Here is a 20,152-nt window from a genome sequence, read left to right on the forward strand (position 1 = left end):
CACTTTAGCCAACTCCCCTTGCAGGTCAGTCATAGCGGTAACCAACATAGCGTTCTCATCAGCAGCATCACGACACTTCTTGGTCATCACCTCCAGTTTCTTCTTGTCAACTCCCCACGTAGCTCGCATACATCCTAACTCGACGTGTGGGTTAGCGTCAGTATCGGCGTGTTGCACAGCGTTCTTCAATTTGTCATACCCTGCAAAAAACTACAGGTCTAATACTAAAGTTACAATTGCCCAAGTAACAAAAACAAAAACATAACGCATGAAGAGCTTACCAAACAAGCAGCCATGTCCATGGTCCCCAACAGCGTCTCCATATCTTCATCCTCCACCTCAGTTTTATCACCATCCAACACGATCCTCTTCAGAAGACTGGTCGCTATGGGTGTCGAGTGGAAGCTGCAGTCAGAGCGTTTCACAGCACGGTTCTTCCCCGTCTTCCCCATGTAGTAGAATTCACTCCCCACGTCTCCGAAACGGGGAGACGAACTCTCACCAGCGACGTGATGACCTTGCCCTAGGTCGCTACGTTCCTCAACATGCTGATCAGTATCAGCCACTCATCGGGGCGACCTGAATACAACGCCACCAGTCGAGCGACCTGATCTCCTAGGTCGCTTGTTGCCTTTGGTCTCTACAACAACAACCTTTCTTTTACCACGATCACCATGCACATGGGGATGGAATTCCATTTCTTCCATTATCAGAGGAGAGGTCTCCCTCAAACTTCCTTCTCCCCTCGTATATTTGCGGCACCTGGCCATCGCGTAATCTACGAACGAGAATGACATTACGCGACTTAACAACCAAAACACCAGTTTTTGTTCAAAAGTTGTAGCTAAAAAAGGAAGACAGACGTACCTGAATAAGCAGCGAAGAAGATGAAGCAGCACAGTTTGAAGAAGAGGAAATGCAGCAATAGGAAAAGCAAATGGGAACAAATGCCTTTGCTCTTCTACGAATGGTGTTACTTATTGTGTAATAACGTATCTTCCCTAGGTACATCATAATTACATCGAGACGCCAATTGTCAGGCCACCTGGCAGCCATCATTGCATATATCTAACCGCTCACTTGCCTACACGTATCACGCACATGCAAAACTGTTTCAACTCTCTAGAACAAAGAACTCGACCTATGACCTACTATCTTCGCAACTCCTCTCGAGTCACCAACCCGCGTTACATGCGACCTACAACGCTAAAGGACCTATTACGGACAGGACACTCATTCAATGATCGCAAGTTAATTCAAGGCAACTAATATCACAAGAAGTCGTCTACGCAGCTACACAGATATAGGACTATCTACATTCATACATTCAACCATATAAGAGTCATACAAAGCAAAGAAGCAAATACTAAGCATAGCATATAAACAAAAAGCGAGCTGCTAGGGCCGGCCCAAACGCAGTTCACATTTCAGCCGAGCTGCTGAGTCTACTCAGGAAATCCAGCTCGGCTAACTAACATTCATCATCATATGGTCATCCAATCTTACCAAACAGAAAAAAAAGAAAAGTGAACTGCCCAGGTTACCCCGGGACACCAGTTCTATTGTATCATAGTTGACAACCATTCAAATCAATAGCCCTATATCACAACTCGCTAGTTCCAGGCATGTCAACCAAACCTCCGGCCACCAGCGAGTCTTCAACTTCAGCTTCTTTCCCCTCGACCACTATTGATACACCATCCAAATCTAAGCTCATAAGTACATCAGCCACAACAATTTCAGTGTGAGGCACATCGACCTCCGGAGCAACGATGGAAGAAATAGGTGCACCACTAGTATCTCCCTGAACCTGTACCATTGAGGAGCGAGGAGTCCCGCGTTAATGCGCCTCTTTCAAAGCTTTATAATCAGCCTCTAACTCAACAAAGTCAGCGTCCAGCTCATCATAAGCTTTAGTAGCGTCTTGAGCAACTCCCTTGCAGTGCAGAACGTACTCATTCAGCCTACCAATTTCCACAATCACTGCATTAACGTTTTCTTCAGCACCTTGTAGTTTCAGCTTCAGATCTTCCGCCTCAGTATCCTTCAGCATCTTCGCCAAGCTAAGAGCTTGGTGTGTTTTCTTCAGGTCTTCAAGCTCCTCGCATTCCATCTTAGCAGTGCCCTGAACATTCTTTAGCTCCTCGGTCAGCTTCACCACCGTTTCCCTATCGGTCTCAGCGAACTGAGCAATCTCCTTCAGCTTTTGAAATCCACTCACAAGTTGTAGTCGCACACATATACTGATAATCAGTTCGCAACAAGTTTCATAAACGAACAAATAAGTTCAAGTGAGACAATCTCACGTACCAGACATTGAGCGATTTCCATCCGCTTTAGGTTATCCGCCAAGCCCCTCTCATCCAGCTCATTACGGTTGCCATCCAGAGCTATATGTTCAAGCAAACAAGCCGATACCTTACTCGACCTGAAGCTGCAATCAGTTCGCTTCACAGTGCGCTGCACCCCATTGTCGTCCAAGTACACAAGTTGGGCCTCCACATCATCAGTAGGCATAGTTGACTTCCCACTCGCCTTGTGGGAACCCTTCGCCTTCACCAGCAGACTAGGCTCTCGCACCACAGGAGATGAGCTCGGCCTAGCTCCAAAAGTAGCCAGATCCAGAACTTGCTCGGGTCTCGCCGAGTCTTATGAGTGGCAGTACCACCAATTTGGCCACCACCGAACCACCCCGTCTTTGGAACTCTCCCCCAGAGCATGCCTCACAGCTTTGGCAACCCTTACAGCGTCTTGCTCCGACACGTCGGCCTTCCTCTTCGACGACCTACTCCTTACACGAGGGTTGAAGACCACCGTCTCCAGCTCTACAGGAGCATCAATCGACCCACCCTCAGGTCGCCAACTTGACCCACCTGCTCCTAAGGCACCAGCACCTCCTGTGGGTCATCTGGAACTACCACGACCCCGATTTCTATCCTCCCTGGTTACCAAGTCACTTGCGCGCTTCTCCATCACTTCCCTCCTAGCTTGACCACGAGCTCGATCCTTCTGAACCCTTCTTTTCTCCCGGATCGCTAGACCCCCCTTTTCTACAAAGAAGTGAGCTACTTCTGGCAGCTTCGCTTGTTTCTGCGCTCGAGTCAACCGCGCGAACCTCTCTATCTCCCCCGATCAGTTCATGTTTTGACATAAAAATTTACAAACAGAGCAAAGACACAAGTCAGTTAAGGTAATAGTAACTCACCCATTAAAACGACATGCACAAGACACTCACACCCACCAGAGATATTGCAAATTCTAGTTTGCAGCCTACATCCGCTAGCACAGTAGTTGCCAACTAGCAGTAATGGCCTCTTTGTCCAAGCCTCGTTGCTTACACCGTCAATCACACCAGAATGCGTCGTCATCGTTTGCAAGCAAAAGTTGAAATTACCAGATCACCTTACAACGAAGTGCTCAGTAATATCAGATACCCATATGTGGTATTCGCCACTTGCATTCAACAGGTCGAACACCTTGAACAGCCGCCAGGTGTTACCAACAAACTGACAAGGGGACTTCCAACAATGAGCTAGAAAAGCGCAAAACCGGCCGAAGCGGTATTTGCATATGCGCTCTCAGCTGGCCCTCACAGATTATTACCCCACCGTTCAGCGGGTTGTATTCTTCACTACGCACATTTTCATTGACCTTGGTTCGTATATCTCCAGGTCTGGTATGTTTATCCCATAAGCTGCCCTCAGTTTGGGGAACGCACTCGCTGCAAGCCGATCCACCGTCCTAAGGGCAACCCACTAGAAGACGACCCCTCACTACGACCTGACGTGCTAGCCACAGCACCAACAGAGCCAGATCGTACACTACCCTCATTTCCCCTAACTTCCTCACCATGCTCAGATTGATTCTCAAGACTCATGGACTCTTCCTTATCATCATCATACTCACCACAACTTAAAGAGACCTCTTGAACCTCTTCAGAACGAGTATCATCAGAGTCAGACATTTTTATGTTTTCTCCTTACCAAATACCCAAGCTTAAACAATAAAACCTAACACCAACTTATATACTAAAACACATAGCACTTGACTAAGATGAAAGAAAATGAAAAACGGAAAGGCAGCACAGCAAAAACACTCACCTGAGAAACCCTAGCTTGCGATTTTCCTGAAGAAGAGAACAGAAAATAGCTTTTCAGTTGTCCCAAATTTGATTTTGTGCAACTGCCCGTTCAGTTAGCAAGGAGTTATGATTACAACCTACGCCTTAGCCTACACACGTGGCTCGAGGACCTGTCTTTTCACGATTTCGGAAAATGCGGCGACACGTTTCTCTACCAACTGCTATGATTCTGTCACGTGCTAACCACGTGACAACTTTTGTTTTTCACCAAATCGTCATACAACACAACTTGCACTTTATGACAGGCCAGTCGCTCCACGTACACCAGCCACTCTTCCACTCATGCTCAACACGTATTGCCGTTTTCTCTCAGCAGATCGCTTCAATGGACCGCACAATCTACTGAGAGGGGGCTGTATAAGGGACTAATATTCTCATTAAAGAATATTAAGCACGCGTTAAGCATGAGTAGAGATTGCAGCGTACTCAAGACATCGTCCTCCAAGATCGACTCGCGAGCAACTCGCTTCATGTAGGTGGTACACTTTAGCTCGCTCAAGAACGTTTCAAAGAAGACCGAACGGCCTAGAGCAGAACGATTCGAATAAAGATGTTTTCCCTAATCCAAGGATAATCATTACCAAAGCCTTACCTGTACTTCCAATCACCGGGAATTATGAACTACCGCACCCCCTCCCAATGATCACTGCTTTCCTAGCAGAACCAACCTAACACTCATTCGTAATCTCCACCCTACATATGTACAAGAGAATACACGTGTCTGAAAGATCAATACTCTCTTATGCCTATAAATACCACCTATATGAACTACGTGAGACTTGATTCTTCTCTCCCCCCAGAATCAAAAGAAGATACGTAGGCAGCTCGCTCCTTAGCGAACTCGGTCTTTTCCAAATCCAAACCCCTTCTTCTTCTTCCTATATATGGAAGGGAAAAACGCTCCTTTACACTATGCATCCCTTATATATATATATATATATATATATATATTGTATGGATGATTGTCACTTCTAAATTATGTAAGGACGCGTCGTAAACCCGATTTTGTTTATTGATATTGACTTAGATTTTAATTCTTAGATCAGATGTAAGTACACGGCAGGGTCTATAAAACACCAGTATAGTAGATAGGCTTAAGGCATACTGTACTATACATCCCATCCCATACTATACATCCCATACTATACCCCTATATTCTTTTTTTTTTTCTAAAGTTCTTCCATATTTCTTTTAGTTGTTTTTGTTACGTTTTACATGTGATAAAATTTGATGATGCCTGTCTCCATGGAAGTGCATATAGCATTCCTAATGGGACAACAAATCCAACATAGTGTTATTGCCTCAGGTAAATTTTTTACTAAAGCCATGAGAAGGACAATTGTATAGACCAACATCACAAACATTACGTACGGATGGAACGATGGATAACATTTAGTAATAAAGTGCATTACTTAGTGATGGTAGTGGTGGCCTAAATTATAGTTTAACAAAATCTTTTGGACAGAAGATCTCCTTAGAATCTAATTTATGCAATTCGATCTATGTGCCTACCTATTCACCTGTTGACTTGTAAACAGTTCTGTTTTATTCATTTCAAAAGTTACATATATTATCACCTTTTTATCATTGTCATAAAAAACTATAGCGCACGATGAATGCAGCCGAGGTTGAACCCCATAGCTCACATAATTGAGAAAATTCATTGCAATCATAAGATCCATATATAAGTCGATCTGTTTTAATTCATTACCTTCGGCTCAAATAGAATAGAAAACTAAGAAGAAATTCGATAGAACTCTAGCAAAATAATGTGCAACCTAATTGGTCCGATGAATCTTGGTAGATAGTACCACATGGTAATTATACTTGATCAAAATGGAAATGATTACGTTTAGATGGGAAAATGATATTAAAAATTGTAAGGAAGATTGAAAGGCAGTAGAATTATTATTGAAATGAGAAACAAACATGAGGAAGAAGAAAATGTGAACAAAAGCACATTCATAGGGCCCATAGCCTGTCTCCTCACTAGGCCCACGATGTGATCTTCACCTTTCTCCATTTAGACAACCATTCCTTTACTTCCGTCCATATTTCTTGCTTCATTAGCCCAAAAATGATCTACAATAATTCTCAGTTTTAGCGGTGATCGATGTCGAATGAGCGTGGAAAAGAACTTGTAATGGGCTCGACATCGGCGCCACTTAGTCGATACGAATCGCAGAAACGAAGAGACTGGAACACCTTTGGGCAGTACTTAAAGAACCAAAGGCCTCCTGTTCAACTATCACAGTGTAGTTACAACCATGTACTTGAATTTCTTCGATATCTCGATCAGTTCGGTAAAACTAAAGTTCATGTACAAGGGTGTGTTTTCTTTGGACAGCCTGAGCCACCTGCACCATGTACTTGCCCACTTAGGCAAGCTTGGGGTAGTCTTGATGCGCTTATTGGACGCCTTCGAGCGGCTTATGAAGAGAATGGTGGATCTCAAGAGACAAACCCTTTTGGAAGTGGTGCTATTCGCGTTTATTTGCGCGAGGTTAAGGAGTGTCAAGCTAAAGCAAGAGGGATTCCATATAAGAAGAAAAAGAAGAGGAGGAACACAATTAAGATGGATGAAGAAATAAAGGCTACCATGCAGTCCTCGCAAAGTCGTGTCCTGGAAAACCAGTGGTAAATTTGTTATACAATATTATATTTATAGTTTGTAGTACGCGATTTTAAGTACTTAAAACACATTACTAGCTGGTTCTTGATGAAATCAAAGGATAAATAGTGGGAATTAGGGAAGTACTAGTGTACTGTATACATTTGACTACAGTCATAATCTGAACTAAATTGCTTACTGGTCTGGGTCTTATATTTGATCAAATTGGTTAAATGAAAGGACACTAGTAAGGCGTGTTTTCATTAAGTAGAAACACCTAGAGTTCACTGTAGCACTTTGTTTATTGCCTTCTTTTATAGGAAAGCCTACTGACCGAGTTTACAGTCAACCAAACCCTAATTTGCAGAGTTGCTTTGGAGATTGTGAAGAAGGAATTTTGTATGTAGATAGAAGTACTATTACATAAGTGAACTTTATTTTTGACACCTAGCTTTCACCCTTCCCACCATTAAGGCCATGATCTTAATAGCTACAGTGATCGAATATCTTCTCCTCTATTCATGCAAAACCACTGATATATGGTTGCCAAATATAATATATATATATGCTTAAGTACATTTGTTACTTTTTCCATATTTTGGCTCTTTTGGGATTCTGCACGATTTTGTGCTTCCCATGGATGGCATCTACAAATTCTTCATACATTAGCTGATCATTAGAAAAGTGTTTGGATCGATGCTTTTCATATGGACTTTATCACTATAAAACAAAGTCATCCTAGTCATGTATATTAAGTGTAATCGGAAATCTTATACGTATTTTGAAGTAGTTACATGACTTACACCAGAGCCATGCTATATTGATTTGAATTTAACACATGATTGCTCTACAAGTATTTTGTTTGGTAACATACAGTTAATTATTTTTGCGTTTTAACTTCGATCTTGACGACAATTGATAAAGGTATTGGAGGCATATATATGTAATTTTTCAGTACATTTGATACATTTAGTTAAGGTTATATATATGTGGAAGTATGAAACATATATATGTAATTTTTCAGTACTATACATTCATCCTCTTGGTTTAGCAGTACGTATTGTGCCAGACTGCCAGACCAATATATATATATATATATGCATACGGAAATGACACGCACACTCCAAAAGCGGACTTGCACATTGCAGACCAAAATATTTAGTTTGTTAGTTAATATTTAGTTTGTTAGTTGATAATACAGCTGCGTTATTGGGATAACGAAAAGGGTGCTTAAATTCATCATTTCACAAAGTTTTATTGTTAAAGACTAAGAGACTAAGCAAAACATTCCACAATCCCTAAAAAAGCTGTGTATCCAGTTAGCTGGAGGGTTTTAATTTGTTACTTACATCAAAAAGCAACGGAAAAGTAGCTTACAAGTTCTTGAAGCAGAATCCTAGTCCCACGTTGCAGGTTTTATTTCAAGAACTAGGATTCTGCTGCAAGAACTTGTAAGCTACTTTTCCGTTGCTTTTCGATGTAAGTAACAAATTAAAACCCCCTAGCTAGATATTTATTAGGCATATGATATTTACATTTTTTTCACGATCTTTAGCAAGCTTCTTTCTTGGAATTGGATATATATATATCACTGATTCGTTTCCCACAGTGAACACTCCATCCTGTTGTGTGTAATGTGTATAATTCTGCTTCAAGCATTTCCTTAATTTATATATTCATACACAGATTCCTTCTACAAAAAGGGCTGTATGGTTTGTATATATATGTTTTTATCATCAGCTCTTGACAAATTAAAACAGAAAAAATAGCGTAGTGATCGATCTTCAGTGCCATGACTCCACAGATGTGTTTAATTAGAATGCTTATGAAGTCCAATTTTACAACATGACCACATTATACTATATGTTGGCTTTATGGTTTGCAGACTGTACCTGGTTAGAATAGAGAAAATTACTGTCAAAAAGGTTTTCATTATACATATTATCTATAGATAATAGATTCGATCCCTCAAGTAAAAATGGAACTTGGACGCTAAGGAAATAAAAATGGTTGTAAATATCTAATTGCTCCGAATTTTGCTGTGCAGATCTATGGAGACGAAAAAGGCTCCAGATATATCTATATCTATATCTATATATATTCGATCTCAATTTGTCAGAATGGCGTTAGACGACATTGCTGGACTACTGGTGAAACCCTCTAAAGCGTTCTTTTAATTAGCATTCGGCTCGCTAAGAAGAACTTTTGTTAGCACTTTGCGACTTTTGTCATTCTTAATGTCTTCTGCTAACATTCCAGGTTTGTTTCTAAGTGACTTCAAAACTGCACTGTATCAAGTTTCCACTGACTTAAAGTCACTGAGATGATCATTTCGCCAGATTTAGTTATAATTTAATGTAAAATTGTGTTGTATATTGAGTAGATCGACTGCATATTTTATAAGTCAAGATCGTCTTATATGTACTATCTTTTCTCAGCAATTGTAATCAAGGTGATTAAGATTCCTAAGTTATGGACAGCTAGAATTATATTTATGATGTGTTGATCATGATACTATGATAGCCCCTCTTCCTTATCTCTGTTAATTATCCCAACTGCTACATTTTACATGCAACAACACATGCATCACAATATTTTATGGGGTGATTTTGGACGCACCCATAAAAACACTCCCGTACCCCAAGTTTAAAATAAATAAATAACTTTTTTAGACACATTTATGTTTCTAAATTACTCTTTTTTTATTAGGCGTAGCCAAAACAAAATAAGTCATTTATATCTTATATATGAAAACCTTTTGATGCTTCAACGAATATAACCGTAATTACACCATACAAGGGTTTATTTTCACTAATCCATTTTAAAGAATAATATCATGAACTCGTGAACTAGTTTAAGCTATATCAGCTTCAGAGTAAAAATAAATCCAAGTCATAATATGACATTTGTTTCAAAGTTTTTGTACTGTGTTGCATTTATACATTGCGAGGCTGGGCAGATGATAAAGCTATAGTCAAGTCTGTTTGTTTGAAATCTGAAACGGTATATGAACCCGGCCAAAGCCTCTAGAAAAAGATTACCAACAAAAAAGTCGGTATTTTTTTTTTTTTTTTTTTTTTTTTTGAAATACTCTAAATTAATTTGTGAGATATTATTGGATTGAGACGGTTATTGGGTATAACAAAAGTTTTAGTTAGTTATGGAGTATGGGAGTGCTTTTATGGGTGTGTCCAAGATCATCCTTTTTTATGTAAGCATATTTAACTTAGAATAGGTGAATATTCATTTTCTTCTTGTCATTTGGAACCAAAAGAAGACCAATTAATGTGAACATATGTTTTCTGGCCGCTTCATTCCTCAATCCTCTCAAAATAACACAATGAAAATTCAGTATGTACATTGCCTTTCCTGGTAATGCAACAGATACAACGTCACAGTGAATGAATCAGTGATGGATCACAATTACAATTCGACAAACAAAGAAATTGAAAAAACATATATAGCAGCAAAATTACAATAATTTTTTTAATTTTCCACGTCTTTTTCAGGTGAATGAGAAATGGTGTTAACTGTTTTAATTTTAACCTGTGTCTTACTGTCAATTCTAATAGTATTTATAACTATTTAGTATCACAAACTTCATTTTTTTTCCTAAATAATACCCGAACTTTTTTTCTCATCTATTAGTATCTCGTACTCTCAATTTGCTTCAATTTAATACCTCAGTTCACTTGCCATCTCAATTTGCTTGATTTCTATAATGGCGAGCTCATCACGTGATTAAGAGTTTTTAACTATTCAGTACCACAAACTTTCCCATTTTTTTCTAAATAGTACACGAACTTTTTTTCTCGCCTATTAGCTAGTACAACGTACTTTCAATTTGCTTACGATTTGGCACCTTAGTACATTTATATTGCCAAAATATCCTTATGTCTTGAGTTTCCAAATTGATGACACTCCCTCACTTAAGTTACTAATTCATCTAACATGTCCCAGTCATAATTTGGGATTTCGGAATTCCGACAAATTCAAAAACCGAAATTCATCAAATTTCGACCCTTATCATATTCAGAATTTCGATTGATTTCAAAATAATCAATATTTCGACTTTATATTTTGAATTCCGGTTTTTTGAAAAACTAAAATATTGGGCGGAATTCCGAGGTTTCGTTCGGAATCACGAACACTGGTCCCAATAGAGTGAATCCGATGGTGATTATATACCTTTTTCTTCCACCACCCGACCTTCTTTTAGATAAAAAATAGTTTTGCTTAGTGGCGACGGAAGTGGAGGCGGTGGCAGGGGTGGATGAAGAAGATACACTTAGTTGCATATTAGAAAAATAAAATAAAATAAGAATGGACATTATGGTAAGATAAATATCTAAATGTATCAAATCGTAATTAATTGAAAGTTCATGGTACTGATTAGGGGTGGGAAACGGGTCGAGCCTAAACATTTAAAGCCCTTTAGATATTAGGGTCAGGCCAGCCTAGCCCTAAAGTCAGCATAGGGTTGAGTCGGGTTATAAGTCTAAATCTCAAGCTCATACCCTACCCTAAGCCCTCTTTAAGGGCTTTAGGTTGGGGCCTGTATGTTTTTAATTATTACTGCATCAATTTTAAAACTTATTTATATCTACAAAGATCTACAAACTCAAAGTCCCACTAGTTTGAAATGGAATAACAACCAATCTAGTAATAATCTCTAATAAGTCCAACAATTTAAAATACACGTCCACAATCCAATGAATTGAAGTACATAGAGACTCATACTTGTATTTCAAAATTACAGTTAAAATACACACGACACATTTAGGAAGGAACTTTCATTGACTTAAATCTATTATTTCTTGTACTCAAACCTTACCAAAATTACATTTAACATTGAAAAACACAAAGACAAATAAGAGTTTGGAATTAGCTTAAACTGACGTCAATCTATTTTTCATTAGGCTAGTGTTCATTATTCTTTTTGGTGGCTAGGTTAGATGGGGAGTTATGAGTTGTGAGATAGATACAATTAGGTTTACAAGTTTTTCTTATATAAGACAAGTTTTTTTTTTGAATAAGTTTTTTTTTAGGGTTAGGCATACCCTGGGACCTGCATTAGAATCTGAGATAGGTAGTTCCATTCTTGTCCTCCTCAACATAAGAGGTAAGTAGAAAGCTTAGAGGAGGTACAAAGTACATACAAGTGTGTTCAGTTTCTAGAGAAGCCAAATGGTCTGCAACCCGATTTGTTTCCCTGAAAACATGATTAAAGATGATACTAGTACATCTCCTAGTAAGAATGCTAATAGCATTGACAACATTCTGACAATACCATGGAGGTGGTTCCCTACCCAGTAGGATGTTTATTGCCCCGAAAGAATCTGAGGCAACTAGAATCTTAGTGAGGTTCATTTCTAAACAATTGTGAATTCCTTGCAAAATGGCAGACAACTCTTGAAATAAGACTGATTTTCTTCCGTTAGCACCTGCAAATGCAAATAGAACTTCTCCCCGAAAGTTCCTAGCAACTCCTCCCGTACCACAACTGGTGTCAGTGACAAATCCATCTGTATTTAATTTGGTAACCCCTTCATCTGGCTTCAGCCAAATACATTGTTTTGGTAACTTGGTTTTGTAGTCCACAAGGATACCAAGGCGATCAATGAGTATTCTGTCTTGAATAATGGCATGAACTGAAGTGATCTGACCTTGGAGGTATGTGACTGTCTCACTAATAAGCTTGTTCTTGACTGCCCTCCATGGCTGAGCAGAGTTGTTGAATCTCCTATTATTTCTTTCTTGCCACACATGACTGATAGTGGCACATGTGAATACTTTGATGATTTCAGCACTCAAGGTTTTCTTGCCGCAGATCATAAGAAGTTCAATCCATTCATCATTTGGGCTGTGAGAATGAGTCCTAATTCTTAGGAGTTGCTTCATGTTCCTCCAAATGTGTTTGGTATAGCTGCACTCAAAGAAGAGGTGAAAAGAGTTCTCTCTGGCGTTGTTGCAAAAGTAACATGTTGACGTATGAAGTACCTTCTTTTGTATAAGTCTATCTTGAGTGGGTAAGTTGCTCACAAACAGTTGCCAAGCTGTAAAAGAATGTTGAGGCAGTACATACTTTCCCCATACAAGACTATACCATCGCATCCTCTCCCTTGGAGCCCTAAGCGCATTATAAGCAGATTTGGAAGAAAACTTGCCTGTAGAGTCTGGGGTCCATACTACCATATCATGAGAAAGGTAGTTATTGATCTCAGTGCTAAGTATCAAGCTTTTGAGAGTTGATGACGGCAGGTTGAGCACGATGTCATTCCAAGCACCATTAGAAATCAATGTACTAACTCTTGAATCATCAGGGAGATGGATTAAGCTCTTTGCTTCCAGATTTTCGAAGAGAGGGGTCTCAGAGCACCATACGTCATGCCATAGGAAGGTATCATCTCCATTAGCAATTGAGTGTCTAATGAATTTTCTAGCAGTAGCTCGAGATTCTAAAATGTTCCTCCAAACCTAGGAACAATCTTTTGGGACTTGCATCGTCCAAAAGAATTTATTCTTAATGTGTTGAGCCCATGTCCATTGCACCCATAAACTTTCGCCCTTTGTTACAACTTTGAAGATAAGGCCACAGTAAGCAGCCTGATTCCAAATTTTCAGGTTCAAGATTACAAGGCCACCTTCTTTTTTCTTGAGAGTGGTTATAGAACTACTTGCATGGTGCATTTTGTTACCCATAGAAGGGCCATTCCAAAGGAACTTATTGCATAACTTAGTGACATGCTCAAGGACAGTCATAGGGAGTACAAAGGTTCGAGCCCAGTATATATGAAAGGAGGAGAGAACAGAGTGAATGAGCTGAAGTCTTCCAACATGTGAGAGGCACCGAGCTTTCCAATCTTGAATTCTAGCAGTTATTCTCTCAATAAGAGGTTGGCAATCTCGGATTCCAAGCCTAGCTAGTGGGGGTGAGAGGGAGGCCAAGATAAGTAATGGGCAGTGTTGCTTGATTAATACCGAGAGAGTTTGCGAGAAGAAAGCTATCATTGTCAGATAGACCTCCTATGAGCAGATCGAGTAGTCTTTTGCTTATTCATAAGGAGACCAGAGCATCTGACAAATATACTCAGAGTCTCCATCACTGCTTCAGATGAGTGATAGTCACCTTTGAAGAACAAAAGCAAGTCATCCGCAAAACATAAGCTTATAACTCCAGTTTTCTTGCATTTTGGATGAGGTTTAATGGTATTGTTTCTCATATTCATCCTTAATAAGCAGCTCAGTGCCTCCATGATAAGAACAAATAGGTATGGCAATAAGGGGTCGCCCTGACGAAGACCTCTTTTGCCATGAAAGTAACCCTCCGGTTTGCCATTGATGATAACAGAAAAGCGTGGTGTGGAGAAGCAAAGTCTGATCCAGCAGGTGAGCTTTGGAGGGAAGAGAAGTTTCTGCATCATAGCTTCAAGGGCCAACCATTTGACAGTGTCAAAAGCTTTGCTTATGTCGACCTTGAGAGTGCAGCGAGGAGAAGTATGCTTCCTTGTGTAATTCCGTAACAATTCATGAGAAATGAGTAAATTATCTTGGATGGATCTGCCCGCGATGAATGCAGATTGATTTGTGTCCACCAAAGAGCTCATAAGAGGCTTAAGTCTGTTAGCAATGATCTTGGCCACACATTTGTAAGTGGTGTTGCATATAGCAATAGGCCTGAAATCATTGACTTTAGAGGCATTGGGTACTTTGGGAACCAAGTTGATAAAAGTGGAGTTGATGCCAGAGGGTAACGTGTTGGATGCGAACACAAAAGAGATGGCCCTCACAAAATCTTCTCCTACAGTAGACCAGCAAGCCTTGAAGAAGTAAGGATTATAACCATCGGGTCCTGGTGCTTTGGCATTATCCATAGAGAAGAGTGAATCTTTGATTTCTTCAGCCGTTACATCTCCCTTAAGTAAGACAACAGAGTTGTTATCCACAGTGTTTCTGACATGAAGTTCTTCAATAACTTCAATATTGACATTAGAAGTCATCCCTAATAAATTCTCATAGTGGGAGAGAATATGAATCACAACTTTTGAGTGTTCAGAAATCTTAGTACCATTGTTGTCAGTAACAGACCAGATTTTGTTCCTCATTCTCCTTTCTTTCACAATGTTGTGAAAGAATGATGTACATCTATCAGCTTCATGGAGCCATTGACAATTAGCTCTGTGTTTAATATCCTCATATTCCATCTCTAGAAAAGTGGAGTACACCTTCTTTTCTTGTTTTTCTTGCACAATAAGCAGAGAGTTGCCTTGGTTGAGATTGAGTAATCTTTGAGTATCAAAGAGCTTCAGGCGTGCATTCTCAGTTCTTTTTGAGATGTCAGAGAAGTGCTTTTTGGACGAAGTTTTGAGAACACCCTTTAAATGCTTGAGCTTAGAGACAAGTATAAAGATAGGACTGCCAACAAAAGATTGCTTCCACTCTGCTTCAACTGTAGACATGAAAGTGGCATGGAGAGGCCATGCGTTGCAAAATCTGAAAGGATATGAGTGTTTAGTGGCAGTGTACCATGTTAGGATCATCGGGGTGTGATCGGAGACTCCTTGGGGAGTAAATTCAGCCTCTGAAGCAGGGAATAGACTATTCCAGTAGACATTCACAAGACATCTGTCTATTTTTGAGCATCTCCTTGTTGTACCAACTGCATTGTTAGTCCATATGAAATAACTACCATAAAACTGTAAGTCTACGAGGCCAATGGTATTGACACAGTTTGAAAAATCTGTGAGTTCTCTAGGTTGAACTAGGTCACTACCAAGCCGTTCAGAGGATGTAAGGATGCTGTTGAAATCTCCACTCACACTCCATGGATGGTTTATTGTATTGCTTAGTGAAATGAGATCATGCCATAAGAGTTTTCTTTCATTACTGGAGTTACTTGCATAAATAACTGAAAGAAGGAAAATCTGATTTGTAGGTAGAATAGTTACCTCACAGTGGATCATTTGGGCTGTGCTTTTGATGTGTTCAATACGAATGAAGCTTGAGTCCCAACATATCCATATTCGACCGGATGGATCTTCATTGTAGTTGTTCAAATAAGACCAAAAGGGGCAGCAGAGACCTCTGATGTTATCAAATTTATCTATTCTGACTTTTGTTTCTAGCAAGCCCATAATGCATAATTTGTTCTCTAATCGCACTTTATTGACTTCTCTGGCTTTTGCTACCTCATTTATTCTCCTAACATTCCATATTCCTAGCTTAGACATTTTATTGGAGTTTAGGTAAAGTTACTTTCTTCCCTTACTAGTCCCACTGGCTCTCCCTCTCCCTCGTGAACTCGAAGGATTTTGCTGCTGTTGTGATTGGAGTAGGGGCCCATTTGCCACTGATTTGGAAGCTTTTTGGTTGAGCTGTTTCTGATTCCTGGTGAGTGGGACAAAATTGACATTGGGAATTGTCTTTTCCTTCACCAAATGATCAAAGAAGACTAGGGAGGTATCCATTGATTCCTCAGTTTGTATGTCCTCAATCTCGTTGTAAATCAAGTGCTCATCTACATATTGATTCTCTAATACAACGGGATCTTCAATAGTCTCACGAGGTGGGACATCAGTACTAGTGTAAGGGACAATGTCCGTTAGGTTGCCCTCAGGAGGTATGTCATTTTCTGTATCTTCTAGGACAGAGAAAGGATTATTTAAGTCCACCACTATTGAAATCCCTTGATTATGCTCTTTTGTGATCGCTAGCGGTAAATCAACAATTGCTGGAGCAATAGGTTCTTGATGCAGAGGTTGTGGGTCAATCAAAGGGATTGCTTGAGTTTCCTCAAGAGCAGCATGGACTAGTATAGAAGAAGCGGTCATGGGTGGTTAAAGGCAAAGAACTTCCGTTACTTGAGTGCTATTTACAATGGAAGCACTACGAGGTCCAACTTGCTGCCAAACAGAAGAATTCACTCTAGGAGCAATTACTTGGGATGAGTTTGTGTCAGAATTGGTCCTGGGAGGATTGGTGGTTCTTGGAGTAGAAGGAACTGCTCTAGGAATTTGTTTAAGACAAGTTAGTATAAATACCCCTACTATAAGTGATAAATTACAAATGACAATGTTATTTTAAATAAAAATATTTAACAAAGAGTTGGACAGTTATGGTATGTGCATTTATAGTGAAACTATAACTAAGGCTTGGTTAGAGTCGGGCTAATGAGGACTGAATTAGGATTGGGCTTATGTTTTAGAACTTTATCCCTGACCCTGCCTTAAAAGGCATTAGGACTGGGCCGGCTCTGTCCTATACTTTGTAAGGGCTTAGGGTCATTAGGGCCAAATTCCCATCCCTAGTATTGATAGGCGAGAAAAAAGTTTGTAGTACTAAATAGTTAAAAACTCTACTTGCCATTATGAAAATCAAATAGATTGAGACGGCTAACTGAGGTACTAAATTATAGCAAATTGAGAGTACGTAGTAGTAATAGGCGAGAAAAAAGTTCGGATACCAATTAGGGAAAAAAAAAATGAAAGTTCATGATACTAAATAGTTATAAATTTATTCGAATATTTGCTTCATTACATACATAATGAAACAACTACCCACTTGAGACAGTGATATCGTTAATCTGCCCAAACTAACTGGTTCTTTCCATGCTCTTTAAGAAAGACCCGCTCTTAGTTAACTCGCGGAGTGGCTTGTCCGTAAATCTGATTAAGCTATAGGCAAAACCGCCTAGGACTGCACCAATGATTGGTCCTGTGATGTAAACCCAGATTCCTTTATACTGGTGCATGACAATAGCCGGCCCAAGACTTCTTGCAGGGTTCATAGATGCTCCAGAAATAGGTCTGCAATAAATTCTTTTGTTCAAATGCATTTTTCTTTGAGGGTCTATCAAGAAATAGGACGAAAAATATGTAAATAATATATTTTATCCAAGTACTTTTGCTAATTCTTTATTGCTTAGCAACCTTGCCTAACAGGGTCTACCTATCATTACATCTTGATTTGCACATCTGTCCTAATCAAAATAATGCATCAAGATTTTGAAATATGTACCTTCGCAATAGTAAAGGTAAAAAGTCTTACATTCAAGGAATGAGCAAGTTTTCTTGCTTTATAGATAGATGAACTGACATTTTTATTTTATTTTATTTTTTTTCCTAAGATTCTATTTAATAGAAATTACAGTTATAGTACAATAGCGTATTAGTGTGTATATGTTATGTGTATGTGCGAGCAATTGTACACTGACGTGACACGATTTAGGCATTCAAAATTTCAAAGACTTCAGATTAGGAGATAGATCGAAATTACCCAGCAACCAACACAGCTAACAATATTGTCATTCCGACGGCGATTCCTGCCAACTCTCCAATCTGCAAAGTCACAAGTCAAAATGTTAGGTTCATATTTTCACTTGTTAGGCAAATCGGTTTTTAATTAAGTATTTTTTGCATATGTAGGAGCATGCTCATAACAAGAATAGTATGGTAAATTTAAAAGAAGGCAAGAGTGAATGAAATATATGGAGTTGCAAACCGCTCTATTATCAGTAGCAACGCCTGAGACGACAAACATCAAGAGAAAAGTGATGATGATTTCCAGGACAAAAGATCGAAGGTTGGGTCCGACTGGAATTGTTCCAAAATAATGCTTCATCTCAACATCAAATATGAGGCAAAGTGTGCCACTAGCAAGAGTTGATCCTAATAGCTGAGCCAGAATATAAGGAATCACCTGCATATTGTACAAATGTGTCCGAGTACAGTAAAATATATTTTATTGATGAGTTATATCCTTAATCCAAACACTTTAAAATGCGAAAACTGATCATAGAATATTAGACTTATGTTAGTTAACTGAAGTCGTAAGTTTAAACAATTTGATGGAATTTCTTAAACAGCGTAGCCCAGCCCTTTATTATCGTGTGAAATACAGAATTGCTGAATTGGAACTGTCGAAAAATTGTGTATAAAATATTATACTCACATCCTTAAATTTGAACTGTCGAAAAATTGCCATAGTAATGGTAACAGCCGGATTGAAATGAGCGCCTGAGATATGACCAACAGAGTACACCATAACCATAACAATCAAACCCCATACCACGCAAATTCCAGGAAATGTGATTGTTCCACCATATATTTTGTTAACGGCCACAGATCCACATCCGCAGAATATCACAAAGTAGGTCCCTAAGACCTCTGCAATTATCTAAGTTTCACCAAAAGAAACAATGAAATTGAGTCAAATTTATTATCATTTGTCAACTATTAATGAAGTTGTTCCAAATTAGCACCAGTACATTCAACAATCACATTGCATAGATAATGTAATGTGGACACGAGAATTAAAGCTACCCGCCTAAGAAGAAGCATCGTGATGCCCCTCTTACTCATGCCTCCAGGATCAAAATAACTTGTCCTGAATCTGCAAAGCCTTGTATTCTAAAGGGCATCTTTGTGCCTCCTCTTTAGCGTTTCTGTCATTCTGTGTAACACTTAAAGATTACCTTCTGCGTGAATTTAACCACGTCTGGAGAAGAACAGAAGTCCCCTTTGGCAGAAGTACCTACACCATTTTCTATCTTGGTCATTTCAACAATTTCATCGTCTTTCATGGTGTTGTCTGAATTATCACGATTAGAAATAAGTTACACAAAAGCCACACGCTTTTCTCTGTAACGACGTTTTGATTGAGGAATTCTTGCCAACACAAAACAGGATTATGCTTGTAGTTTCTTACTTATTCAACGGGCAGCACACAATTAAGAAGATAGGATTTTGCTTTATTTAGATTCTATATATCGTGTTCTGCCAATTGTTTTTATGACATGGAGTCAAAGGTTAGGCAGATTCATAGGAATTATTTTCCCATTTTACATGGCTTATCATTGGATATCGAACTAAACATAGGTAAACCAAAATAGAGGTGGCTGTTAACTAAACTATATACCGTTATCAAAGATGCTGACTCCACGCAAGTAATGGATACCACAATCAGGGGCGGCTCAAAGGCAATCGGGCCTAAACGAAGTTCGAATATGGGACCTTATAGTATTAATATATACTAATAAAATTGTTACATTTTAGGAATTTGTTTACGTTATTTCATATAAATGTAAAACTCAAGAGTGTTTCTACAGCAACACACACTTTGAATCGAATTTGTGAACACAATGACGTGGCAAGCAGAGAGACCTTGATTTGCAGTACTTCTTTGAGAAATACACACGCACCCCCTGCTTGATGAGTGCCACATCATTGTGTTCACAAGTTTCGGTTCATTTTGTGTGTTGCTAAAGAATTTTTGCACTCTTATTGTGCCACTCTTATCTCACACCCTTTTTTGTCCTTCATATCTTATCTAAGTCTCAAAAGATCTAACAGCTAAAAACAAATGGCCCAAATAAAAAACAAGTGGGGGGTATAATCGTCATT

At 39.2% G+C, this 20,152-nt stretch overlaps 3 protein-coding genes across 3 annotated transcripts; 1 reads left to right on the forward strand and 2 right to left on the reverse strand.

Moving 5' to 3' along the window:
• The first annotated feature begins 6,032 nt into the window (after positions 1 to 6,032).
• Positions 6,033 to 9,003, forward strand: LOC147518624 (protein LIGHT-DEPENDENT SHORT HYPOCOTYLS 10-like). The gene is made up of 2 exons (XM_086590432.1): positions 6,033 to 6,778; positions 8,800 to 9,003. Coding segments are annotated over exons 1-2 (525 nt in total). The 5' UTR covers positions 6,033 to 6,254; the 3' UTR covers positions 8,801 to 9,003.
• Positions 9,004 to 11,825: 2,822 nt separating this feature from the next.
• On the reverse strand, positions 11,826 to 12,653 carry LOC147518625 (uncharacterized). Its single transcript, XM_086593966.1, has one exon. The coding sequence runs from the start codon at positions 12,651 to 12,653 to the stop codon at positions 11,826 to 11,828; it is 828 nt and encodes a 275-aa protein (XP_086450092.1).
• Positions 12,654 to 17,190: 4,537 nt separating this feature from the next.
• Positions 17,191 to 19,489, reverse strand: LOC147518626 (putative aquaporin NIP-type). Its single transcript, XM_086594797.1, has 5 exons — positions 19,225 to 19,489; positions 18,702 to 18,926; positions 18,252 to 18,449; positions 18,027 to 18,088; positions 17,191 to 17,557 (listed from the first exon to the last, which is right to left on the reverse strand). Exons 1-5 carry the CDS (start codon positions 19,330 to 19,332, stop codon positions 17,344 to 17,346), a joined length of 807 nt encoding a protein of 268 aa, XP_086450923.1. The 5' UTR covers positions 19,333 to 19,489; the 3' UTR covers positions 17,191 to 17,343.
• Between the last annotated feature and the right edge of the window lie 663 nt (positions 19,490 to 20,152).

Source organism: Coptis chinensis, chromosome 2, assembly GCF_015680905.1.
Source record: "Coptis chinensis isolate HL-2020 chromosome 2, ASM1568090v1, whole genome shotgun sequence".
Taxonomy (NCBI): Eukaryota; Viridiplantae; Streptophyta; class Magnoliopsida; order Ranunculales; family Ranunculaceae; genus Coptis; species Coptis chinensis.